General features: G+C 42.5%; 1 protein-coding gene across 5 annotated transcripts in view; it reads left to right on the top strand.

Annotated features, from left to right (window-relative positions):
- The first annotated feature begins 2,007 nt into the window (after positions 1–2,007).
- Positions 2,008–21,580, top strand: part of VIRMA (vir like m6A methyltransferase associated) — a 36,998-nt gene continuing 17,425 nt past the window's right edge. For 2 of the 5 annotated variants that reach the window (XM_039522077.1, XM_039522076.1), the window contains exons 1-9: positions 2,023–2,273; positions 9,382–9,497; positions 9,741–9,827; positions 10,708–10,756; positions 12,100–12,268; positions 13,307–13,429; positions 14,166–14,456; positions 16,359–17,508; positions 18,514–19,005. In XM_039522077.1, the coding sequence (XP_039378011.1) occupies positions 2,211–2,273; positions 9,382–9,497; positions 9,741–9,827; positions 10,708–10,756; positions 12,100–12,268; positions 13,307–13,429; positions 14,166–14,456; positions 16,359–17,508; positions 18,514–19,005 (2,540 nt within the window). In that variant the 5' untranslated portion in view covers positions 2,023–2,210. Of the gene's footprint in view, positions 2,274–9,381; positions 9,498–9,740; positions 9,828–10,707; positions 10,757–12,099; positions 12,269–13,306; positions 13,430–14,165; positions 14,457–16,358; positions 17,509–18,513; positions 19,006–21,580 lie in introns of all 5 variants that reach the window. The other 3 variants (XR_005593507.1, XM_039522079.1, XM_039522078.1) reach the window with 3 other exon arrangements.

Below are 21,580 nucleotides of genomic sequence, written 5' to 3'. Positions count from 1 at the left end.
ATTTAACGTCAGGCACTGAAGTTCATCCATCTCAGTATCTAGACTTCTAACATTTGTATGCAAGCAGTTATAAAATTTGTCACTTTTTAGCTGTCTGCTTTTTTGTGATGTAACTGAATGGGACTCTTCTTCATTTGACTGTTTCTCTTCAGCTCTTACCTTTATTTTAACAACTTGTCCTCACCTCTTTACAGGGATATAGAACATTCCTGTTAATAAATCCTCCTCTAAGGGGTGTCTCTGTCTGAACTGTGTGCTCATGGGTGGCGGGTGGAGCCCTCCTTTGGGGAGGCTAGCATCGGCTCTGCCCCCCCTTGGCCGTAGGAGCCCTGAGCTGGCCAGAGCCCTGAGACCCCCTCTTTTCCCCACAGTTGGAGTCCCTCCCCGCCAAGGCTAGAGGAGCCCTGAGCCAGGCAAAGCCCCCTCCCCCCCCATGGCCAGAGCACCCAGTCGCCCCACACACACCTGCCCGGAGGAGCCCCCAACTGGTCAAAGCCCTGAGCCCCCCTGCCCAGAGTCCTAGCCCAGTTGCTGCCGCACTTCCCCTCCCCAGACCCCAAGCCACCCGGAGAAAAATATACATCCCTCAACACTCCTCTGGAAGAAGCTTTGCTATGCCCCATGCAGGTTCTGGAGTGGCTGAGAAGGCAGTATGTGCTACTCACCTTCTTTCTGGGTTCATCAGTAATCAACCCAGGAAGCTGAATAGCACATACCGCCTCCTCAGCCGCTCCAGAACCTGCATGGGGCATAATAAATCAAAAACTTCACTCCCAAACCAGGGGTCCGGCAGCAGCACCAAGGGAGGCTCAGCCTCCCCTAGCCTATTATACCTGCTACCCATGCATATGCTTCTCTGCACCTGTTATCTTTCCCCCAGTGACTAGTTTAAAAACTCCTCTACCTTTTTAATTGTACATGCCAACAATCTGGTTCCATTTCGGTTTAAGTAGAGCCATCCTCCTTTTGTGGGCTCCTCCTTTCCCAAAAGGTTCACCAGTTCCTAATAAACCTAAATCCCTCCTCCAACTACTATAGCCTCATCCATGCATGAAAACCCTGCAGTTCTGCCTGTCTACACTGGCCCTGTGTGGGGAACTGGAAACAGTTTCAAAGAATGTGACTACTGAGGTGCTGAACTTTAATCTCTTACCTAGCAGCCTAATTTGCCCTTCAGGACCTCCCTCCTGCCTTTCCCTATGTTATTGGTACCTTCATGTACCATGACCTCCAGCTCTTCTCCAGCACTGCACATAACACTGTCTAGATCAGGGGTTCTCAAACTGGGGGTCAGGAGGGTATTACATGGGGGGGTCATGAGCTGTCAATCTCCACCCTAAACCCCCCTTTGCCTCCAGCATTTATAATGGTGTTGAATATATAAAAAAGTGTTTTTAATTTGTAAGGGGGGGTCACACTCAGAGGCTTCCTATGTGAAAGGGGTCACCAGTACACAAGTTTGAGAACTACTGGTCTAGATGCCTTGAGGTAGCCACAACCTTTGCACCCAACAGGCAAATCACAATGTAGTTCTCTCAGTCACCACAAACTCAACTAGCTGTATTTCTAATAATAAAGTCCCCCATTACTATTACCTGTCTCTTAATAACCGGAGTCCCCTTCCTGAGAGGTTTCTCTGAGTGGGAGATGATACCATGACAACATCTGGAAAGAGAATCCTAAGTGAGGGATCATTCCCCTCTGCTCCGGTTTAATGTTCTCCCTCGCCTTAAATAAACCCTCCTATGAAAATCTATGGTGCTGAACCCAATATAAATACAGCTGATGGGCCCCCGCCCGCACTACGGGACTTAGTGCACACAGCCGGTGCAGTGGCACAAACGCAACCAGCACATTTCTCCCGCCACTACAGGTCATGGGCCGGCCGCGCTGTGCCCGCACAAGGAGCGGGCAGCGCGAGCCGCGGGGGCGGGGCTCGCCGCACGAGGCGTTGCTTTTCCACACCACCTGCTGCAGCGGGCGGGGCCCCCGTCGACACTACACACCGCCTCTCCCGCCAGCGAACGTTCCGTCCCGCCTTCCTTCCGCCACGCTGCCTGCTCCTCACACTCACTCGGCCACAACCGCAGTAGCGTGCGCATGCGCGCTCCAGGGAGACCCTCAGGGAGACCCTGAGGGCGCAGGCACCGCGAGCGACCCTGGAAGCGCTTGTGTTCACCCGGAAGTGCTTCCGCTGCTACTGAGCAAAGATGGCGGCTGACACCGCAACGGAGCTGCTGTTTTTAGACACTTTCAAGCACCAGAGCGCGGAGGTACAGCTGCCCTCGAAGAAAGAGAGAGGGAGGCAGAGAGATCCTCCCCTCTCCCCTAGGCCGGTCCGCTCGAGAGCGCGGGGGCTCTGGCTGGGGCTAGGATTCGGGGGAGAGCACAGGCGGGGGCGAGCCTCGGGATGGGCTCTAGAGGGGCAGGGACAAGGACTGGGAGGGTGACGCTGCCTGTTCCAGATCCAGGTAGGGGGGCTACAATGGCATAAGCATGCAGGGGAGAGACCCCCAGTGCCCTCGTATCACACGGTGAAGCCCCGGCATGGTCAGATGCTTGATGCATTGTAGTTACAACAGGTGGCTATTCCCTGCCCCTTAAACTTTAGCAAGGCTTGTGTGGCTTGTTGTGCAGGTGACTGGCAGCGTACAAATGGGGTGGGTGTTAATGAGGAGGTAGCAGAGTAAGAAAATAGGAATTGATAGTGGAGGAAGTTAAAGGGGTGGGCGATGGAGAAAGGGGGAAATGGGAGTGGAATTATAAAAGGGACAGTTTGATAAGGTTATGTGAGTGAGGATGAGGGGAGAAGTCAGGAATAAGAGTGCTTTTCTGGAGCCAATGGTGCATTTCTCCCTTGCAGCAGTTAATGAGGAGATGGGGAATATTCATTTACGCTCATATGTCCTTTGTGTCCCATTGTACAGTAGGTGTAGTGTGGATGTACCAAGCTCCCAGTCTCAGAGGGTAACCCTCCTTGTTGTTGTCACAGAAGCCCAGTGTTGCAAAGATACTTTTGTTGCAGCAGAGAACTTTGTCAGTGATTGTGTCACCTAATGTGTGGGAGAGATGTATCTTTAAGCAAGAATGATGTTAAAAGTGAAATTGTCAGAAGTGGATCTGCAGGAAGTCATTGAGGCCGAGAATTTAACTAGATTCAAAAGAGATTGGACATTTGTATGGCTGTCACCTTGGTCTTAAAATAAAAGTGTTTGGTGTTTTCACGGTGGAAAGGAGTAAATAGCAGAGTTCCCCAAGGATCTCTAATGGGACCAGTGCTGTTCAATATATTCATAAATGATCTGGGAAAAGGAATAAACAGTGAGGTGGTGAGTTTGCAGATGATACAAAATTACTTAGGATGGATAAGTCCAATGCAGACTGTGAAGAGTTAAGAGTGGATCTCACAAAACTAGGTGACTGGGCAACAAAGTGGCAGGGATGGTGTCCCAAGGCTCTGTTTGCCAGAAGCTGGGAATGAGTGATGGGATGAATCTCTTGATGATTACCTGTTCTGTTCATTCCTTTTGAAGCACCTGGCATTGACCACTGCCGGGAGACAGGATACTGGGCTAGATGGACCTTTGGTCTGACCCAGTATGGCCGGTCTTATGTCTAGATGAAATTCAGTGTTGATAAATGCAAAGTAATGCATATTGGAAAACACAGGTCTAAATGTATGTACAAAATGATGGGATCTAAATTAGTTGTTACCACTCAAAGATATCTTGGAGTCACACTTGGAGTGGTATGCTGACATGTTGAATACTGCTTGCAGTTCTTGTTGGCCCATTTAAAAATATATTATAATTGGAAAAAGTACAGAGAAGGGCAACAAAAATGATTAAGGGTATGGAACAGCTTCCATATGAGGAGAATTAAAAAGACTGGGACGACTAAGGGGGGATATGATAGAAGTTTATAAAATCATGAATGGTGTGGAGAAAGTGAATAAGGAAGTGCTATTTACCCCTTCATGTGACCCCTGGTTCCTGTGTTACCCAACAAAATCAACAGGCAGCAGGTTTCCTCACACAGTGCCCAGTCAGCATGTGGAACTCATTGCCAGGGGACGCGTTGAAGGCCAAAAGTATAAATAGCTTGAAAAACAAATTAAATAAGTTCATGGAGGATAAGTCCATCAATGGCTATTAGCCAGGGAAACAGCATCATGCTCTGTGTCCCTAAATGTCTGATTGCCAGAAGCTGGGACTGGATGACAGGGGATGGATCGCTGAATAAATTTCCCTGTTGCGTTCGTTTCTCCCTGAGGCATCTGGCACAGTCTGCTGTCGAAAGACAGGATACTGCGCTAGATGAACCATTAGTCTGATCCGGTATGGCCATTTTTACATTCTTAATTAATAGTTTTGGAAGTGATATTAAAACTTGTTTTAGGCATTAAGCCAGTCTCTAATTATAAGAGATCAGGAGGAGACCTAATATGGGGGCAGATTATCCCACGTCTACCTGCTGTGGTTTCTTGCACCTTCCTCTAAAGCATCTGGGACTGACCACTGTCAGACAAAATCGTGAACTAGATGGAGATCAAGTCTGATCTAGGTGGAGATCAAGTAGCATGGATACGCCACCCACCACATTTTGTCTAATAACATGGACCGTAGTGCAGCCTAGAAACTAGAGTCCTGCACTAGAGTCCTCAGCAGGCTTGCATTGGGGCAGCTAGCTTGTGCTGAAGCCAGTGCCACCCTGACTTCACTACTACTCTTATTACCCGCCCTAGCCAGATTAAAACTAATGTGGGTATGCCTTCCTGCAGTACAATTATACTTTCATTTGTGGTCTTGACATATCCTTGGGCCTGTCTGAGTTATGCTGGAGCTTTTTCTAGCTCCCCAGAATAGCCTAGGATGGGGAAGGCCCAAAGGAGGCTTAAAACCATCTACCCGTTCCCCTTGCAAGGCGGCAAACTCTGTACTGCGCCTCTTAGAAGCGCGGCACAGAATCTCATCCTATGTTTTTGGTTGCTCATATGTGTAACTTTAAGCATGCGAGCACTTTTGTTGACTTCAGTAGGAGTGCGCATATGATTAATGTTATGCATGTGCTTAAGTGCTTTGCTGGCTTGGAATCTGAATGAGGGATGTCTCCACAGTATTAGCAGAAATGAAAGGACCAGATGAAAGATGTCTGTGTTTTACATACATATATATATATATAATGTATGTAAAACAAAGCAAAAATCTGTAAAGCAAACAACGTTTGTGATCTACTCTTCTTCATAAATTGTGAGCACTAAGAGCAACATCCCACTCCGTTGTCTTAATCGTGTTCATAGACCCATAGACTTTAAGCTAGAAGGGACCATCATGATCATCTAGTCTGACTTCCTGCACTATGCAAGCCACGGAACCTCAGCCACCCTCTCCTGTAGCAGGCCCAAAACCTCTGGCTGAGTTATGGAAGTCCTCAAATCTTGATTTAAGACTTCAAGTGACAGAAAATTCACCATTTACTTTAGTTCAACCCAGCAAGTAACCCGTGTCCTAGGCTGCAGAGGAAGGCAAAAAACCCCCAGAGCCCCTGCCAGTCTGATCTGGGAGAAAATTCCTTCCTGACCCCAAATATGGTGATCAGTTAGACTAGGGGTCGGCAATCTATGGCACGCGTGCCAAAGACGGCATGCGAGCCGATTTTTAATGGCATGCTGCTGTGTGCCGGGATTGCAGCATGCCATTAAAAATCCGGCCCAGCCTGCTCTTCTCCGCCCTCTGCTCCCCCTTTCCCCCCCGTGGGGGCAGGGGGAAGAACCTTGGTCCTGCCGGCTCCCCTGCCTCTTCCCGTAGTGTGCTGGGATCCTGCCCCTCCTCTCTGTTGATCAGCTGATGGCCCTTGCGAGGGATGGGGTCGGGAAGGAGCAGAGTCGGCATGCTCGCTGCTCCTGACGGAGGCAGAGAAGAAGCGGGGGCAGGGCCTTGGGGAAGGGGGGGGGGGTGGAATAGGGGCATATCCCCTCCAACCCCCTGCCCTGACCTCCTTGCACACACCTCCCAGCCCTCTGCCCTGAGCCCCCCCCCACACACCCAGCCCTGAGCCCTGACTCCCCCTCACACACCCAGCCCTCTGCCCTGACCCCCTCTCACACCCAGCCCTCTGTCCTGAGCCTTGTGCCCCGCACACCCCCCAGTCCCCTGCACTGAGCCCTGTACCCCCTTCATACACACCCAGCCCTCTGCTTGACTCCTTCACACCTCCCCCCACAACCCCAGCCCTGACTCTGCCCCCCACACATACCCAGCCCACGCACGCCCTGCCCTGACACCTGCATCCCCCTCACATGCCCTCTACCCTGACTCTTGCGCCCCCCCCCACATACCAGGCCCCCCATGCACCCCCTACATCCTGACTCTTGCACCCCCCACATTCCCACCTCCACCCTGAGCACCAAATGGGAGCTCCTGCACCCCCCACCCCCACATTCCCACCTGCACCCCTCGCACCAAATGGGAGCTGCCCAGGTAAGTGCCCCACACCCAAACCTCCTGCCCCAACCCTGATCCTCCTCCCTCATTCTAGCTCCTGGCCAGACCTTTCACCCCCAGCCCTGTACTCAGTGCACTCCCACCCTCAGCTTAGTGCAGAGAGAGGAAGAGAATGGGCCAGAACCAGGGAGAAGGTAGGTACCCACTGTATGTGGGCAGGGCCGGGACCCCAGACTGGCAGCGGGCTGTGCAGGTCTGGAAGCCGGGATCCCGGCTGGTAGGAGCCGGCGGATGGAACCCTTGAGCGGGAGTGGGCTGAGCCCAGACCAGCAGCGGGCTGGCGGCGTAAGATCAACATTTTAATTTTAAATGAAGCTTCTTAAACATTTTGAAAACCTTGTTTATTTTACAGTACAACAATAGTTTAGTTATATAATATATAGACTTAGAGAGAGAGACCTTCTAAAAACATTAAAATGTATTACTGGCACATGAAACCTTAAATTAAAATGAATAAATGAAGACTCGGCACACCACTTCGGAAAGGTTGCCAACCCCTGAGTTAGACCATGAATATGTGGACAAGACACACCAGCCGGACACCTGGGAAGAATTCTCAGTTGTAATTCAGAACCCATCTCATCTAGTGTCCCACCTCTGGCTGTTGGAGATATTTGCTAATAGTAGTCCTGATTGGCCCATATGCTGTTGTAGGCAATCTCATCAGACCATCTCCTCCATAAACTTATCAAGCTCAGTCTTAAAACAAGTTAGGTTTTTTGCCCCCACTACTCCCTTTGGAAGGCTGTTCCAGAACATCACTCCTCCGATGGTTAGAAACCTTCACCTAATTTCAGGCCTAAAGCTTATTGATTTCCAGTTTATGTTCATTTGTTCTTTTCCAACATTGGCCATTAAGTTAATTAATGCCTTTCCTTCCCTGGAGTTTATCCCTCTGATGTATTTATAGAATGCAGTCCTATCACCCTTCAGCCTTCATTTTGTCATGCTAAACAAGCCAAACTCCTTAAGTCTCCTCTTGTAAAGTAGATTCTGCATTCCTCTGATCATCTTAGTAGCCCTTCTCTGCCTCTGTTCCAGTTTGAATTCATCTTCTTAAATGTGGGAAACCAGAAATGCACACACTGTTCCAGATTAGGTCTCACCAGTGCCTTCTATTATGGTAACAACACTTCCCTATCTTTACTGGAAGTACCTTTCCTGATTCATCCTAGGACTGCCTTAGCCTTTTTCGCTGCTGTATCTCGTTGGTAGCTCATAATCATCCTGAGATTGACCAGTACACCCAGATCCTTCTCCTCTGTCACGTCTTCAGCTTATAGCAAAAATTCTTATTGTTGTCCCTAAGTGTGTGACCTGGCACTTTGCACTGTCATCTTAGTGCACCTTTGTATGTTAGTGTGGACTTTGTTAAAACAGCTCATAAAAATCATTCTTGTATCTAAAATAGTTCTTAAAAAAACATTTTAACAATGTGAGCTGCCTCTTCCCCATTAATGATACAGTTGTGTTTAGCTGAAAATGTTTGATAAACAGTTTCCAAATACAGTAGTGTCTGCAGTTTAGATAGGGCCCTAGTAGTAAGATGTTTAGTTAAATGTTCATAATAATTTAATCCTTGGCTTTTCTGATAAGACTTCCTACAAGGAATTCAATTATAGTGGTGGCTTTGTGCAGTGTGGTTGTTCTCTAGAAACTTGAATGAGGCTATGAATTCATTTCACATCGATTGCTGGAAAGTCAGCAGATACTAATGACCAGAGTTTGATTTGAACAGATGATGTAATAGTGAAAGATTTTGTATCCCATAAGCAGTCTCATGAGCTATCTAGTTTCCCTTTGTTCCTGTTGTCTTAAAAATCTTTTAACTGCAGTTCCACTTTTTAGAATGTGTTGATAGGTAGTTAATTTATAGGCCGGCTAGTGGATATATAGTATTAAGCTGTTCTAATGAGAAATGTGATCATGAGCTTCAGGGAAAGTAACTGCTCATGTGTAAGAGACACAATTTAATTCCTTGCACATTGTCTGATATTTACGGATAAATATATTTTTTCTATTTTATAAATGTGTCTCATGAGGATATATACAGGTTAGTGAAAGGAGACTTTCAATGATCAGTGTTTGCTGAGGCAGTGTCTTTTACTTTGATAAACTCTGATTATTTTTCAATTTCTAATACATTGGAAGCCATCACAGCTCAGTTTTTGTTTATATCTTTCTTTGTGCAAACATATCTAAGTCCTGGTGTTTGAATGGCCTGAAAAGTCTCTGCCATCCCTGATTTATATGATGTCAGCAGAAATGTCTAAAGCGTCTGAAAGTTTTCATATGCTGCTGCAGAGGTAGAAAAGTCAGCACTAAATAGTATCTTTGCATTGCTCTCACAAAATTCTGGCTGTAGTCTTTAATATCTCCAACAGTGTTAGCTGCTCTTAAAAAAATAAAATAACCTTCTGATATCTAAAATTAGAACACATTTTATTTCTTCTACAATCATAAACTTGGCAATGTTTAAAGTGGCACTGTCCACTTGAAAATTAGTGAATTTTGAAAGTAGCTTCAGTTCCTCTGTCAATTTTTGTCTTTACTATAATTTTCGAAATGTATCTCCCTCTTGTTGCTGTTTGAAAGGTCCTCACAAATAAAAAGGGAAATAATTCTGTAGGGGAAACAATGAAACTTTCTATACACAAGCTAAGAAATGTACAAACTGGAAAAAAAAAGATTTTCTCAACCCTTTCAATTACATTAATCTTAGGTGTTGTCACAATAAGAAGTTAAAGAAATTATCAGGATTGTCCTTTTTAAGTTTGTGCTTTTTTAAATAGAGGGTACATAAATAAGTTGTCATGTAAAGTAAAAACAATATAGTATTTTTCAAGCTTAATGACTTTTGTTTGCTCTTTGTTTTTAGCAAAGTACCAATATAGATGTAGTTCGTTTTCCATGTGTGGTTTACATAAATGAAGTACGTGTCATTCCTCCAGGAGTAAGAGCTCACACAAGTTTGCCTGACAATAGAGCTTATGGGTAAGTCTTAAAATATTCAGATGCCCATTCCTTGCATTTTGTTTGGGACGTGGGAATCAGAGTTAAAAACTGCAATATAGGAAGGTAGCCTGTGCTTATGCATTCACTGAATATGCAATATATATATATATTTAATATTTTCTTTCAGGTTTTAAACAATACCATCTTAGAGATTTCAGGTCTTATTTGTTTTGGTTAAGTGAAGCCTGACAGGATTAATTTTTGCCTTTGTTCTATCACCAGAGAGACATCCCCACATACATTTCAGTTAGACCTGTTTTTCAACAATGTCAGCAAGCCAAGTGCCCCTGTTTTTGACAGGCTGGGAAGGTAAGAATTTGCGAATTCATGTACTTCATACATTCATGATTTTTTTTGCATAGCACTGAATGTTTTTCTGTAGAAGAATGTGCTGCATTTACTGGTGTGTAGAAATGAAAAATTCAGCACAGTATTGTTAAATCTCCAAAGGAGTTTCTTATTTTTTAAAATAAAGATTTAGGGTCTGATAGTGATTAGTGGACATAATACTTACTTCACTGAGTAGCCCTGTTCTCTGTAATGGGACTACTAAAGCTAATAAGTGTTATGGTTAGTAAAAAGTGTTTCTAGGATTGGGCCCTTACTTGTAAACACCCTTAATAACAAAAGTTCACAATTATTTGTTTGCAAGCATGTTTCTGTTCCCTCCACCATGACCCCACCCTGTTTGTGGATCTGTTTAAGATTTCTGTGAGGGGAGATGGCTCAGCAGAAAAGATAGTACAGTTGTAGAATTTATCTATTCTTGAAAATCTTTGAGACTAGAGGATACATGTACATCCAGGCCTGCCCATCTATGCTTCCATATTTGCCTCTTTCTACTCTTTCCCTAGCATGAACCCTAGTTGCCCCCCTCTTCATTCATTGTGTTAGGGGAGAGAGATCTATACTTACAGGGTCTGGGTAGAAGATCCCAACCGTGATTTTTTAACTGACAGTATCCCTTTAATGTTGATGTATATTGAAAGTTCTTTGGGCTTTTTACATTCCTAAGTTGATAAACCTAGATATTGTATAGTGTTTTGATACTGGCTTGAAGTCTCGTTCTTTCTTTCACTTAAGGTGAAAATAAGGTATTATTAAAGGGTCATGTACAGAAATGTCCATACTTTATGTGTAAAGGACTTTTGTTAAACATTGAAAAATAAGTTTGTGTTTTGTTTAACAGCCTTGAATATGATGAGAACTCTTCAATTATATTTAGACCCAATGCAAAGGTAATAATTGTACCTATTTATGCTATAATTTCAATGTTTTTCTTCTTCCTGTGTGGCTATTATTTGAATACCATGATGCTGCTATTTAGCGTGCTTAGCACTGTGCAAGCAGTTGTAGGGGAAGACCCTATTCTGGAGAGCTCATATTCTAAGCTAGTCCATACAGTTCAATCGTATAATACACTAGGGCAGGGGTCAGCAACCTTTCAGAAGTGGTGTGCTGAGTCTTCATTTATTCACTCTAATTTAAGGTTTTGTGTGCCAGTAATACATTTTAACGTTTTTAGAAGGTCTCTTTCTATAAGTCTCTAATATATAACTAAACTATTGTTGTATGTAAAGTAAATAAGGTTTTTAAAATGTTTAAGAAGCTTCATTTAAAAATTAAATTAAAATGCAGAGCCTCCCGGACCAGTGGCCAGCACCTGGGCAGTGTGAGTGCCACTGAAAACCAGCTCGTGTGCCGCCTTCGGCACCTGTGCCATAGGTTGCCTACCCCTGCACTAGAGCCATGATTTTAAAAAGTAGCCTAAAGTTATGTTCCAAGTAAGTGGCTAGATTTTCAAAAGTGTTGATCACTCAACAGCTCCTATTTAGTTCACTAATAACAATGAACTGGGTGATCGCAGCCATCTTGGTGGATGTTCACCTCAGAATTTGACTTGATTGATGAAATGGAAGGGGTTTGAGAACAGGGTTGCTTCATTTTGAGAGAGCCAAACCACTTCATGTCTGGTCTCTGGTCTCAGTCTGCATATTTGGAAAACACTAAATCAAACATCACGAGTATACTACTATGTGAAGAATAAAGAGGGTTTAGCCTTTTTCCTTTCAGATTACTTATTACTAATGCAGAGGCATATCAGTACTGATTTGTTAGAGAAACAAGGTGGGTGAGGTAACATCTTTTATTGGACCAACTTTTGTTGGTGCAAGAGAGAAGCTTTTGAGCTACATAAAGCTCTTATTTAAGTCATTTAATAATTTTTTCACAGTTACAAACCAGAATTGTTATTGATGATTGTAGCCCACATCTGAGCATATCCGTTAGGTTTGTCTGATGCATTCCAGTGCTATCCGCCCCAGTGAATATTTTAATATACTGGATTTAGTGGCTTTGACAGCGTGTTATAATGAATTCTTTTTGTTGTAAAATTATTCATGTGGTATAATCAATATGTTAATATTTCAAAACCTTGAAGAGATATAAAATATATTAATCTGCAGTTTTTCTTGTGTGTATTTTAAGCATATACCGATACAGAACTAATAATTTAAAATGAAGTAAAGAGCCTCAAATTCACTTTGAGTTTTTTAAAGATGCTTTTTCTTTTACAAACTAGGTCAACACTGATGGATTGGTCCTAAGAGGCTGGTACAATTGTCTGACATTAGCAATATATGGATCAGTTGATAGGGTAATAAGTCATGACAGAGATTCTCCTCCACCCCCTCCACCACCACCTCCTCCTCCCCAGCAACAACCAGGTTTGAAAAGAAACCCAAAACATGGTAAGTATGTCAGAATCATCTGAAGTAGGACAGCAAAAGTTTTTTCATTAAAATTAATTATCCTAGCGGCTAAAGGGTAATCTTCATATTCTGAGATTTCATTGGGCTTAATTATCCAGCTGTAAATTTTTGTCTTTTTCCATGTTATCTCTTTGTAGGTTTTATATAGAATATTTCTTAACAAGTTCCTCTTCTTTTTCTAATGCTTTTAGTGAGAGCAAGTGACTTTGATTAACACAAGGTACTTGATGAAAGGGTGCAGCTGAAGACGTAAATTAATTTGTGTTTCCCATGAGCTAAACTTTAAGTAAAAGTGTTGGTGACTAAAATCACTGCTTCCAAAACTGAGAGTTAATGAACAAAGCAGTAGTTAAAAGACACGAAGGAAAGCCTTTTACTTAGCCTTCTGTTTGTGACTCTCAGGTTGCTAAAAAGCGACTGTGATCATACCAGAAGTAGAGTGGCCCTGTGCAGCAGTCACGAACAGGTTTCCATTTCTGCCTCAGTAATGGTTTCAGAATTAGGGAGAGAACTGCACTGTTCAGATCTTTAATCATTTTACTGTAGAAATATAACTATTGTATTATAAACATTCAGCTTCAGATTAAAATTTGATTTTAAATAATTTTAACTAGTCATGGTAGATTTATAGTATTACTAGACACGTTGAAAGCAAATAATCAAGTGGCTAAGTAAATACAAATCTTCACTGTAACTTATGATTTAAAAAAACCTCTAAAATGAATCTTGAACGCAGTGTTTCTGTAAGAAATGTCTTTGTTCATAAGCAGTGGCTTCTGTTAGTTTTTAATTCACCCGGTGGCTTTAAATCTTTTTGGGTGATTCAGCAAGGGTGGTTTCAGCATGAGAGCACCTTCCAGTGAACATTTCCCCCTAGATGTTGCATGATGAAGGTGCATATGCTACATGAGGGGTGCTTCCTTATCAAGGTTGGCACCTACATTGTAAAATGTGCTACATTTTCTATGTTTCTCCCCTAAAATAATTTTTTTTGTTTTTCGAAAAACAAAAATATAGTTGATGGGGAGAAAGAAGATCAGTTCAATGGGAGCCCTCCAAGACCACAGCCCAGGGGACCAAGGACTCCTCCAGGCCCTCCACCTCCTGATGATGATGAAGATGAGCCCATGCCTGTGACAGGTATAGCTAATATAGATTCTTATTCTCTGTCTACTGCACAGCAGTGGATAATGAGGGGAAAAAGGCCTACCATGTTACCTAGTGGTAGGTGAGCTTTCTGCTCTCATTGATGTTGACAGATTCATTGTGGGGGGAAGGGATAGCTCAGTGGTTTGAACATTGGCCTGCTAAACCCAGGGTTGTGAGTTCAATCCTTGAGGGGGCCGTTTAGGGATCTGGGGCAAAAATCTGTCTGGGGATTGGTCCTGCTTTGAGCAGGGGGTTGGACTAGATGACTTCCTGAGGTCCCTTCCAAACCTGATATTCTATGCTCTTTAGGAAAAGCAATGCAGGTGTAGGATTGGTAGGAGAACCCCTTGTTCTGATGTACCATTTTCAATAACTATATTCAGTGTAAACATTTGAAACATTAAATATAGACCCGTGTAGTGCCTGATCCTGCACTCTGTATCCCATGCAAAATTTCCATGGACTTCAGTGAATTTTTTTCCTGCATAAGGACTACAGAATCAAAGTATAGTAGTAGTCTATGCATTTTTACTATGGATTAAAAGTGCATAGAACTGTTTATGTAAATACAATTGTAATAAGATAAATAATTGTAGTGAATGTTAAGTAAAAGCATTTGAATGCTTTTTGAATTTTTTTTTTAATTTAACTCTTCACACCACAAAATCTGTAAACATTGTTAACTACTAGGTTTAGTAATAATGAGATTTATCCCTTACTTTTTCAGTGGCTGGGGAAAAGGAAGATGATGTTGATCACAGGGAGGACTATTTTGAGCCAATTTCTCCTGATCGAACATCCGTTCACCAAGAAGGCCAGTACTCTGATGAAGGGGAGGTAGAGGAGGAGCAGCCAGAAGAAGGGGAGGATGAGGAGGAAGATGTGGATGTTGAGGAAGATGAGGAAGAGGACGAGGAGGATGGCCATACAGTAGAGAGTATTCCTGAGGAAGAAGACGAGGAGGAGGAGGAGGAGGAAGATGAAGAAGAGGAAGGTGAGGAGGAGGAAGAGGGTGAAGGTGAGTAATATACACAAATAGAAATGACTACTGATATAGAATTTTTTGAGGGAGTGGAGTCAAAAGATTAAAGCAGATGACTCGGAGTGAGTAGATCTGATTCTTATCCTAGCCTCTATCACTGCTTTGATTGTGTGACATTTGGGCAAGTCACTCAGCTTGTCTTTTTCTCAATTTGTAAAGAATGTGGAAGAAAGGCCCTATAAATGTAAATTATTATTTTTTAATAAAAAATCCGATTCTTCTATCTCAGTAACTGTGAAGGTGTATGTGTGCTTTACCTATACTATCTTGCACCTTTTACTTGATAAATAACCAAATTAATTCAATGAACAAGTAAGTTTCAAAATAGCTGGTATTAAACCCTGTGCTATGACAACTCAATAATCTTTATTTTCTTAAAATATAGCCCGCCCAATATTCCCTGAAAAACAAATAAAACCTGCCCAAACTCCACTGCCCGTGACTGATACCACAGTAACAAACTTTTATAATTACATGATGGAGGATTGAATATTTTGGAAAGGAATTAGACTGAATTTTCAAGGATATGTGAAAATATATGGAAAGGAAAAGGGAAGGTTGATATTCACCAATGCCCAAGAAGCCCCTTGTGTTCTCAGGAAAGTGACCAATTAATATATGCCTATCTGACCCAAAATAATTCATGCTTCTCAGCCTTGAAAATTGTTTAACCACTTCACTGATGCCTAACTTGTCACGTGTGTGGAGCAAGACACCCTTCCATTGCTGCTCCATGGACCTGCTATGGTTTGTTCCAATGTGCCAACATTCCAATAGAATGTCAGCATTTCAAAGAATACAAAGGAATTCTGTTGGCTCATAGGGACTCCAGCAGGGAAGAGCAGCCAAGCAATGAACATTAAGAAGGACGAGATAACTAGATTTATGGAAAGATTTTTTTTAAGCCTGAATAAAATTATCAGGGAGAGACTTTTAGCAGCTGTTCAGCTTATTGTATCAGCCTTTCATAATCAGAGATGTTTAAAAGAGTAATTATGATATATGCTGCTGCTGTTACATAATGTTGTCTAGAACTATCATTTTATGATTGGATTTCTCACTCTAGTAAACAGGCTCTTTGCTTCCTTCTTCATGGATGTGCTGCAGCCATGCTGTGACAAAGAGTAGTCTACTAATTTTGACTTCCAAGTATAGTAGTAGAAAGAAATCTTTCAGTGTTTTGGATATTTTATATTTTCCAAATAGAAATTTGTATATTACTTTTGTACACTGCTACCCCGCTATAATGTGACCCAATATAACACGGGTTCGCATATAGCACGGTAGCAGCGGGGCTCCGGCGGCGCTTTAAAGGGTCCAGGGCTCTGGCTGCTGCGGGGAGCCCAGGGCCCTTTAAATCACTGCCGGAGCCCTGCTGCTGCTACCCTGGGGCTGCGGCAGCGGGGCTCATCGGCGCTTTAAAGGGTCCAGGGCTCTGGCTGCTGCGGGGAGCCCAGGGCCCTTTAAATCATTGCTGGTGCCCTGCTGCCGCTACCCCAGGGCTGCAGCAGCGGAGCTCGGGCAGCGCTTTAAAGGGTTCGGGGCTCTTGCTGCTGCGGGGAGTCCCAGGCCCTTTAAGTCACTGCTGGAGCCCTGCTGCTGCTACCCTGGGGCTGCGGCAGCGGGACTCCACCGGTGATTTAAAGGGCCTGGGGCTCCCTGTGGCCGGAGCCCCGGGCTCTTTAAATCACCGCTGCAGCCCTGCCACTGCTACCCCGATATAACGGCGTTTCACTTATAACGTGGTAGGGATTTTGGGCTCCCCACGACTGTGTTATATCAGGGTAGCGGTGTACATTGAGTAGTTCTCTGAAGTTCATAAACTGGGCTTGATGTAACTGATTTATTTATGAAATTAAACTTAAAACTCTTTTGCAGGTGATGATGGCTATGAGCAGATTTCAAGTGATGAAGATGGAATTGCTGATCTGGAACGTGAAACATTTAAGTATCCAAGCTTTGATATTGAATATACTCCTGAGGATCTAGCCTCAGTGCCACCTGTGACATATGAGCCTTATGAAAGAGAGCTTGGACCTCTTTTGTACTTTAATTGTCCTTACAAGACCATATTTGAGGTTGAAGTTGGTAAGATAAAGGATCAAGATCCAGACAAGGAAAATTCAGGGGCAGTAGAAGCCTCAGTTAAGCTAAATGAACTCCTGGAATTATATCAGGAAGAAAGGGGTGCAAAGTGGGTCACAGCTTTAGAAGAAATTCCAAATTTAATAACAAAAGGACTAAGCTACCTGCAAGTGAAGAACACAACACAGGACTATATTACCCAATTAGTAGATTGGACAATGCAGGCTTTAAACTTGCAGGTAGCTCTCAGGCAGCCTATTGCTTTGAATGTCCGACAGCTTAAAGCTGGAACAAAATTGGTGTCATCACTAGCAGAATGTGGGACTCAAGGAATCATGGGACTCTTGCATTCAGGAGTTATTAATGCATTATTTGAATTGTTATTTGCAGATCATGTTTCATCTTCCCTTAAACTTAATGCTTTTAAAGCTTTGGATAGTGTTATCAGCATGACTGAGGGAATGGAAATATTTTTAAGAGGTGGGTTAGAGATACACGAAAAAAGTGGTTATCAGAAACTCTTGGAGCTCATACTATTAGATCAGACTGTGAGAGTAGTCACTGCAGGTTCTGCAATTTTGCAGAAATGCCATTTCTATGAGATTCTGTCAGACATTAAAAAGCTTGGTGACCAGTTAGCGGAGAACACTCCTCCCCTTCCTAATCATATGGAGTCTGAGCAGGAACCAGACCTTGGACTTGAGAGAACCAACCCAGAATATGAAAATGATGTGGAGGCACCTATGGATATGGATCATCTTTTGGAATCTTCTAATATCAGTGAAGGAGAAGTAGAAAAACTTATTAGCCTCTTAGATGAAATCTTTCATTTGATGGAGACTGCACCACATACAATGATTCAGCCACCAGTAAAATCTTTTCCAACAATGGCACGCATTACAGGACCCCCAGAAAGGGATGATCCATATCCAGTCCTTTTCAGGTAAGATAGCTGTGGTTCACTTTTGATACCAGCTTTGGGTACCAGAACTGGGTTCTTTTTTCAGTTTGGTACCTATGCATGTTTTGTGAACTACATACACAATAGAGTAAAGCAATGACTAACATTACGCTAGATTTTTCACTTTGCTAATATAGCTTTAATGGAGGCTTACATATTGCTTTAATAAGCTTTTGGGAGTACTGGATGGCTTATGGGATTGCAATTATGTTGTTGTTTCTAGTTCAGCCTATGTTAATACTAACCCAAAGTTGTTACCGTCTTACTATTTATTAGTCGTATTATGGTAGCACCTACGAGCCCCATTTGTGGATTAGGGTCCACTATGCAAGGTACTGTACAAACATTTAACAAAAAGACAATCCCTTCCCCAGAAGAGCTTGCACTTGATGGGCTGAGACTAGTTCCTGCTGTGGACAAGCATCCGTATCTCAAAATCCTTCACTGTCATCTTTGGCATCTGCAGCAAAGTGACCAAGGACTGAATGGGCAGGGTGTCTGTATATTGCAAAAGATGCGTTTTAAAGCCCATCTCTATGTACAAAAAACCCCCGAGATGGAATCCTAAAGAAGTTGTTGTGTTTTGTTCTTTTTTTTTTTAAGAGAAATTAAGTTCAAGAACTAGCAGTATTAAAAAGTTAAGGTTGAGGATTCAAGTCCTAAAAATTTAGACTATTCCAAAAATTAAAGTTTTTGCTCATTGGTGGTGGTGGTGTTCAATGTGTGATTTTATTGTGTATGTTATTTATTTCAATGGGGATTTACTCCTCATTACATAGTTACAATAATTACATTGTGGAAAAAAGGCTCAGAATTCTGCTACTTAATCATGAAGTATGGTTAATATATGGTTTCTCATAATATACAAAAGAATAAATTCTGATGGTCCAAAATATAGGCTAAGATACAGAGGATCTATTTTCTGTCAATGTTCTATGTATCCAGATCATCATATGTTACAGATACTTCTGTTTTACCTTTCTGCAGATACCTTCATAGTCACCATTTCTTGGAATCTATCACCTTGCTACTATCCATTCCAATAACAAGTGCTCATCCTGGTGTGCTTCAGGCTGTCAGAGATGTGTTGAAGTTCCTGGGACAGTCACAAAAAGGTCTCCTCTTCTTCCTGTCTGAGTATGAAGCAACAAACCTGTTGATTAGGGCGCTGTGTCAGTTTTCTGATCCAGATCAAGAAGAAGGTCTCCAATCAGATGGTGCCAGTGATGATGCATTTGCCTTGTGGCTCCTGCATTCAACACAGACATTGCAGTGTATTTCAGAATTATTCTGCCATTTTCAGCGGTGCACAGCCAGTGAGGAAACTGACCATTCGGACCTCTTGGGAACACTTCATAACCTTTACCTGATTACTTTTAACCCTGTTGGAAGATTTGCTGTAGCTCATGTGTTCAGCCTTGAGAAGAACCTCCAAAGTCTTATTACTTTAATGGAATACTATTCCAAAGAAGCTTTAGGGTAATTGTATATTTGTGTTTACTCCTTATTTGCATATACTAGCTGTCCCCTTTGTAAAGAAATAGATGGCGTAGAAGACAACAAAAGAAAACCTTATGCTTTGATGGTTTTGCAGAATTACCATGGATTCAAAATAGAATTACAGCATAGAAATTGCAGACATCTTTTGTAATCAAATATCTGTTAGCATAGAAACTATATAGGTCCTCAAGAAAAATGTTTAGTTGTTTCACTATTGGTCAGTTTTTAAAGAAAATTACGAAATATTAAGCAGTGTTTTATCCAGGCTTACAGTTTGCTTGTGAAACCAGGTATAGAATCGTAGGGTTAGAAGGGACAGCAAGGGTCATCTAGTCTAATCCTCTGTGAAGTTGCAGGTTTTTTTGTGTCTAAACCATTCAAGACTGGTGGCTATCCAGTTCCTTTAGAAAACCTCCAGTGAAGGAACTTCCACAACCTCAGTCTGTTTCCTTCTCCTACTGTCCTTGCAGTTAGGAATTTTTTCCCTGAGATTTAATCTAAATCTGTTATGCTGTAGTTTGAACCCACTGTCTCTTGTCCTGCTTTCTGTGGCAAGAGAGAGAAACTTTTCTCCATCTTTTTTTTTTTTTTATGGCAGCCTTTCAAGTATTTGAAGACTGTTTTTTTTGTTCCCCCTTAATCTTTTCCAAACTAAACATCTCCCTCCCCCCGATTTCTGAAATCATGAAATTTAAAATTTTAAAAATCCTATGACCATGAAATTGACCAAAATGGACTGTGAATTTGGTAGGGCCCTACTCACATGGCTTGCATTCCATCCCTTTGATCATCTTTGTCGCTCATCTCTGGATCTTTCCAGTTTCTCTACAACCTCTCTATACATTGGTGACCAAAAGTGACCAGCTGAGGCTTATCCAGTGCCGAGTAGAGTGGTACTATCCGCTCCCGTGACTTGCATGTTATGCCTCCGTTAATGCAACCTAAAATTGCCCCCCTCCCTGAAACAGCATTGCATCGCTGACTCATGTTGAGGTTGTGATCCACCACAACTCCCAGATCCTTCTCAATGGTGCTGCCACCAAGCCAGTTATCCTCTGTTTTGCATTTGTGCATTTGGTTCTTCTTCCCTTAGTGTTGCACATTACATTTGTCTTTGTTAAATTTCATTGTGTTGTCTATAGCCCAGTTCTCCAATTTATCAGGATCCCTCTGAATTTTATCTCTATCCTCCAAAGTGTTGGCAACCCCCATTGCTTTCTGTCATCTGCAGATTTGATCAGTATGCTCTCTATTCCTACATTCAGGTAATTAATAAATATGTTAAATGAGACTGGACCCAGAACAGATCCCCGTGGAACCCCACTTGAGACCTCCCTCCATCACACATCATTCCATTAATAGTTACTTTTTGTTTGCGGTTGTTTTTTATCTAATTATATGTATCCACTTAATGGTAGTTCCACCTAGTGCACGTCTTCAGTTTTACTTATCAGAATGTCCTGTAGAACTGTGTCAAAAGCCTTGCTGAAGTCCAGGTATATTATGTTCACCACATTCCTCCTATCCACCAAACCAGTTACTTTGTCAAAGAAGGAAATCAAGCTGGTTTGGCATGATTTGTTCTTAGTAAATCCATACTGGCTGCTAGTGGTCACCCCTTCATTCTGGTATTCACATATTGAATGTTTTAAACATTTTTCTTAGCTTCCCAGGAATCAAAGTCAGGCTGTTCCCTGACTCTTCTTTTCCCCCCTTTTTAAAGATGAGCACTATGTTAGCCCTTTTCCAGCCTTCTGGGACCTCTCCTGACATCCATGAGTTTAAATATTATTGTCAGTGGCTCCGAGGTTTTTTCAGCTAATTGCTTCAGTACCCTCGGGTGAATAGCATCTGGCCCCACTGATTTGAATTCATTCAGATTGGTTAGAAGGTCTCTGAAATGTTCTTTACTTTTCCCAATATGCATCCTTTCCCCTGTATTGTCTGTGGTAATTTCACTAGTTGTCCGATCACGTTATTTTTTGTGAGAAGACTGAAACAAAGTAGACATTGAGCAGCTCTGCTTTCCTATCATCTTCTGTTACCAGTTCTCCTTCTCCATTGAGCAGTGGACCCACACCATCCTTGGTCTTTCTTTTTTGTCTGACATATTTGAAGAACTCCTTTTTGTTGTGTCTAACATTTCTTGCCAGCTGAAACTCATTCTTTGCCGTGGCTTTCCTGATTGGGGACTATACAGTACAAGAGATGATTTTTTTTTTCCACATTACAAGTTTCCCCAAATCTTGAAAATGTTGTCACTATGTTTTTCTGGAGAGACTTATGACTTGAGGAGCAGATTTATTTATTCCTTTCTTGAATAGCACTGGTGAAGCAGCGTAAGAAAATATACTCTCTGCTTGCTTGAATATAGCCAATGCCATCCATTTCCCTTTTTTTGAGTACTGAAGTTTCAAAAGGGGAAACATAAGAAATGTCTAAACTATATAAGTAGCAATTACTGTAAAAAACCCAAACTGACCAGATATTAATTATATTTTGAGCTCTTGTCAATTGTTTTAGTTTTCAAAAACTACTATAAAGAGAGTGATTT

The sequence above is a fragment of the Mauremys reevesii genome, linkage group 2 (assembly GCF_016161935.1).
Source record: "Mauremys reevesii isolate NIE-2019 linkage group 2, ASM1616193v1, whole genome shotgun sequence".
Classification (NCBI taxonomy): domain Eukaryota; kingdom Metazoa; phylum Chordata; order Testudines; family Geoemydidae; genus Mauremys; species Mauremys reevesii.
This window is presented reverse-complemented; position numbering and strand designations above follow the sequence as displayed.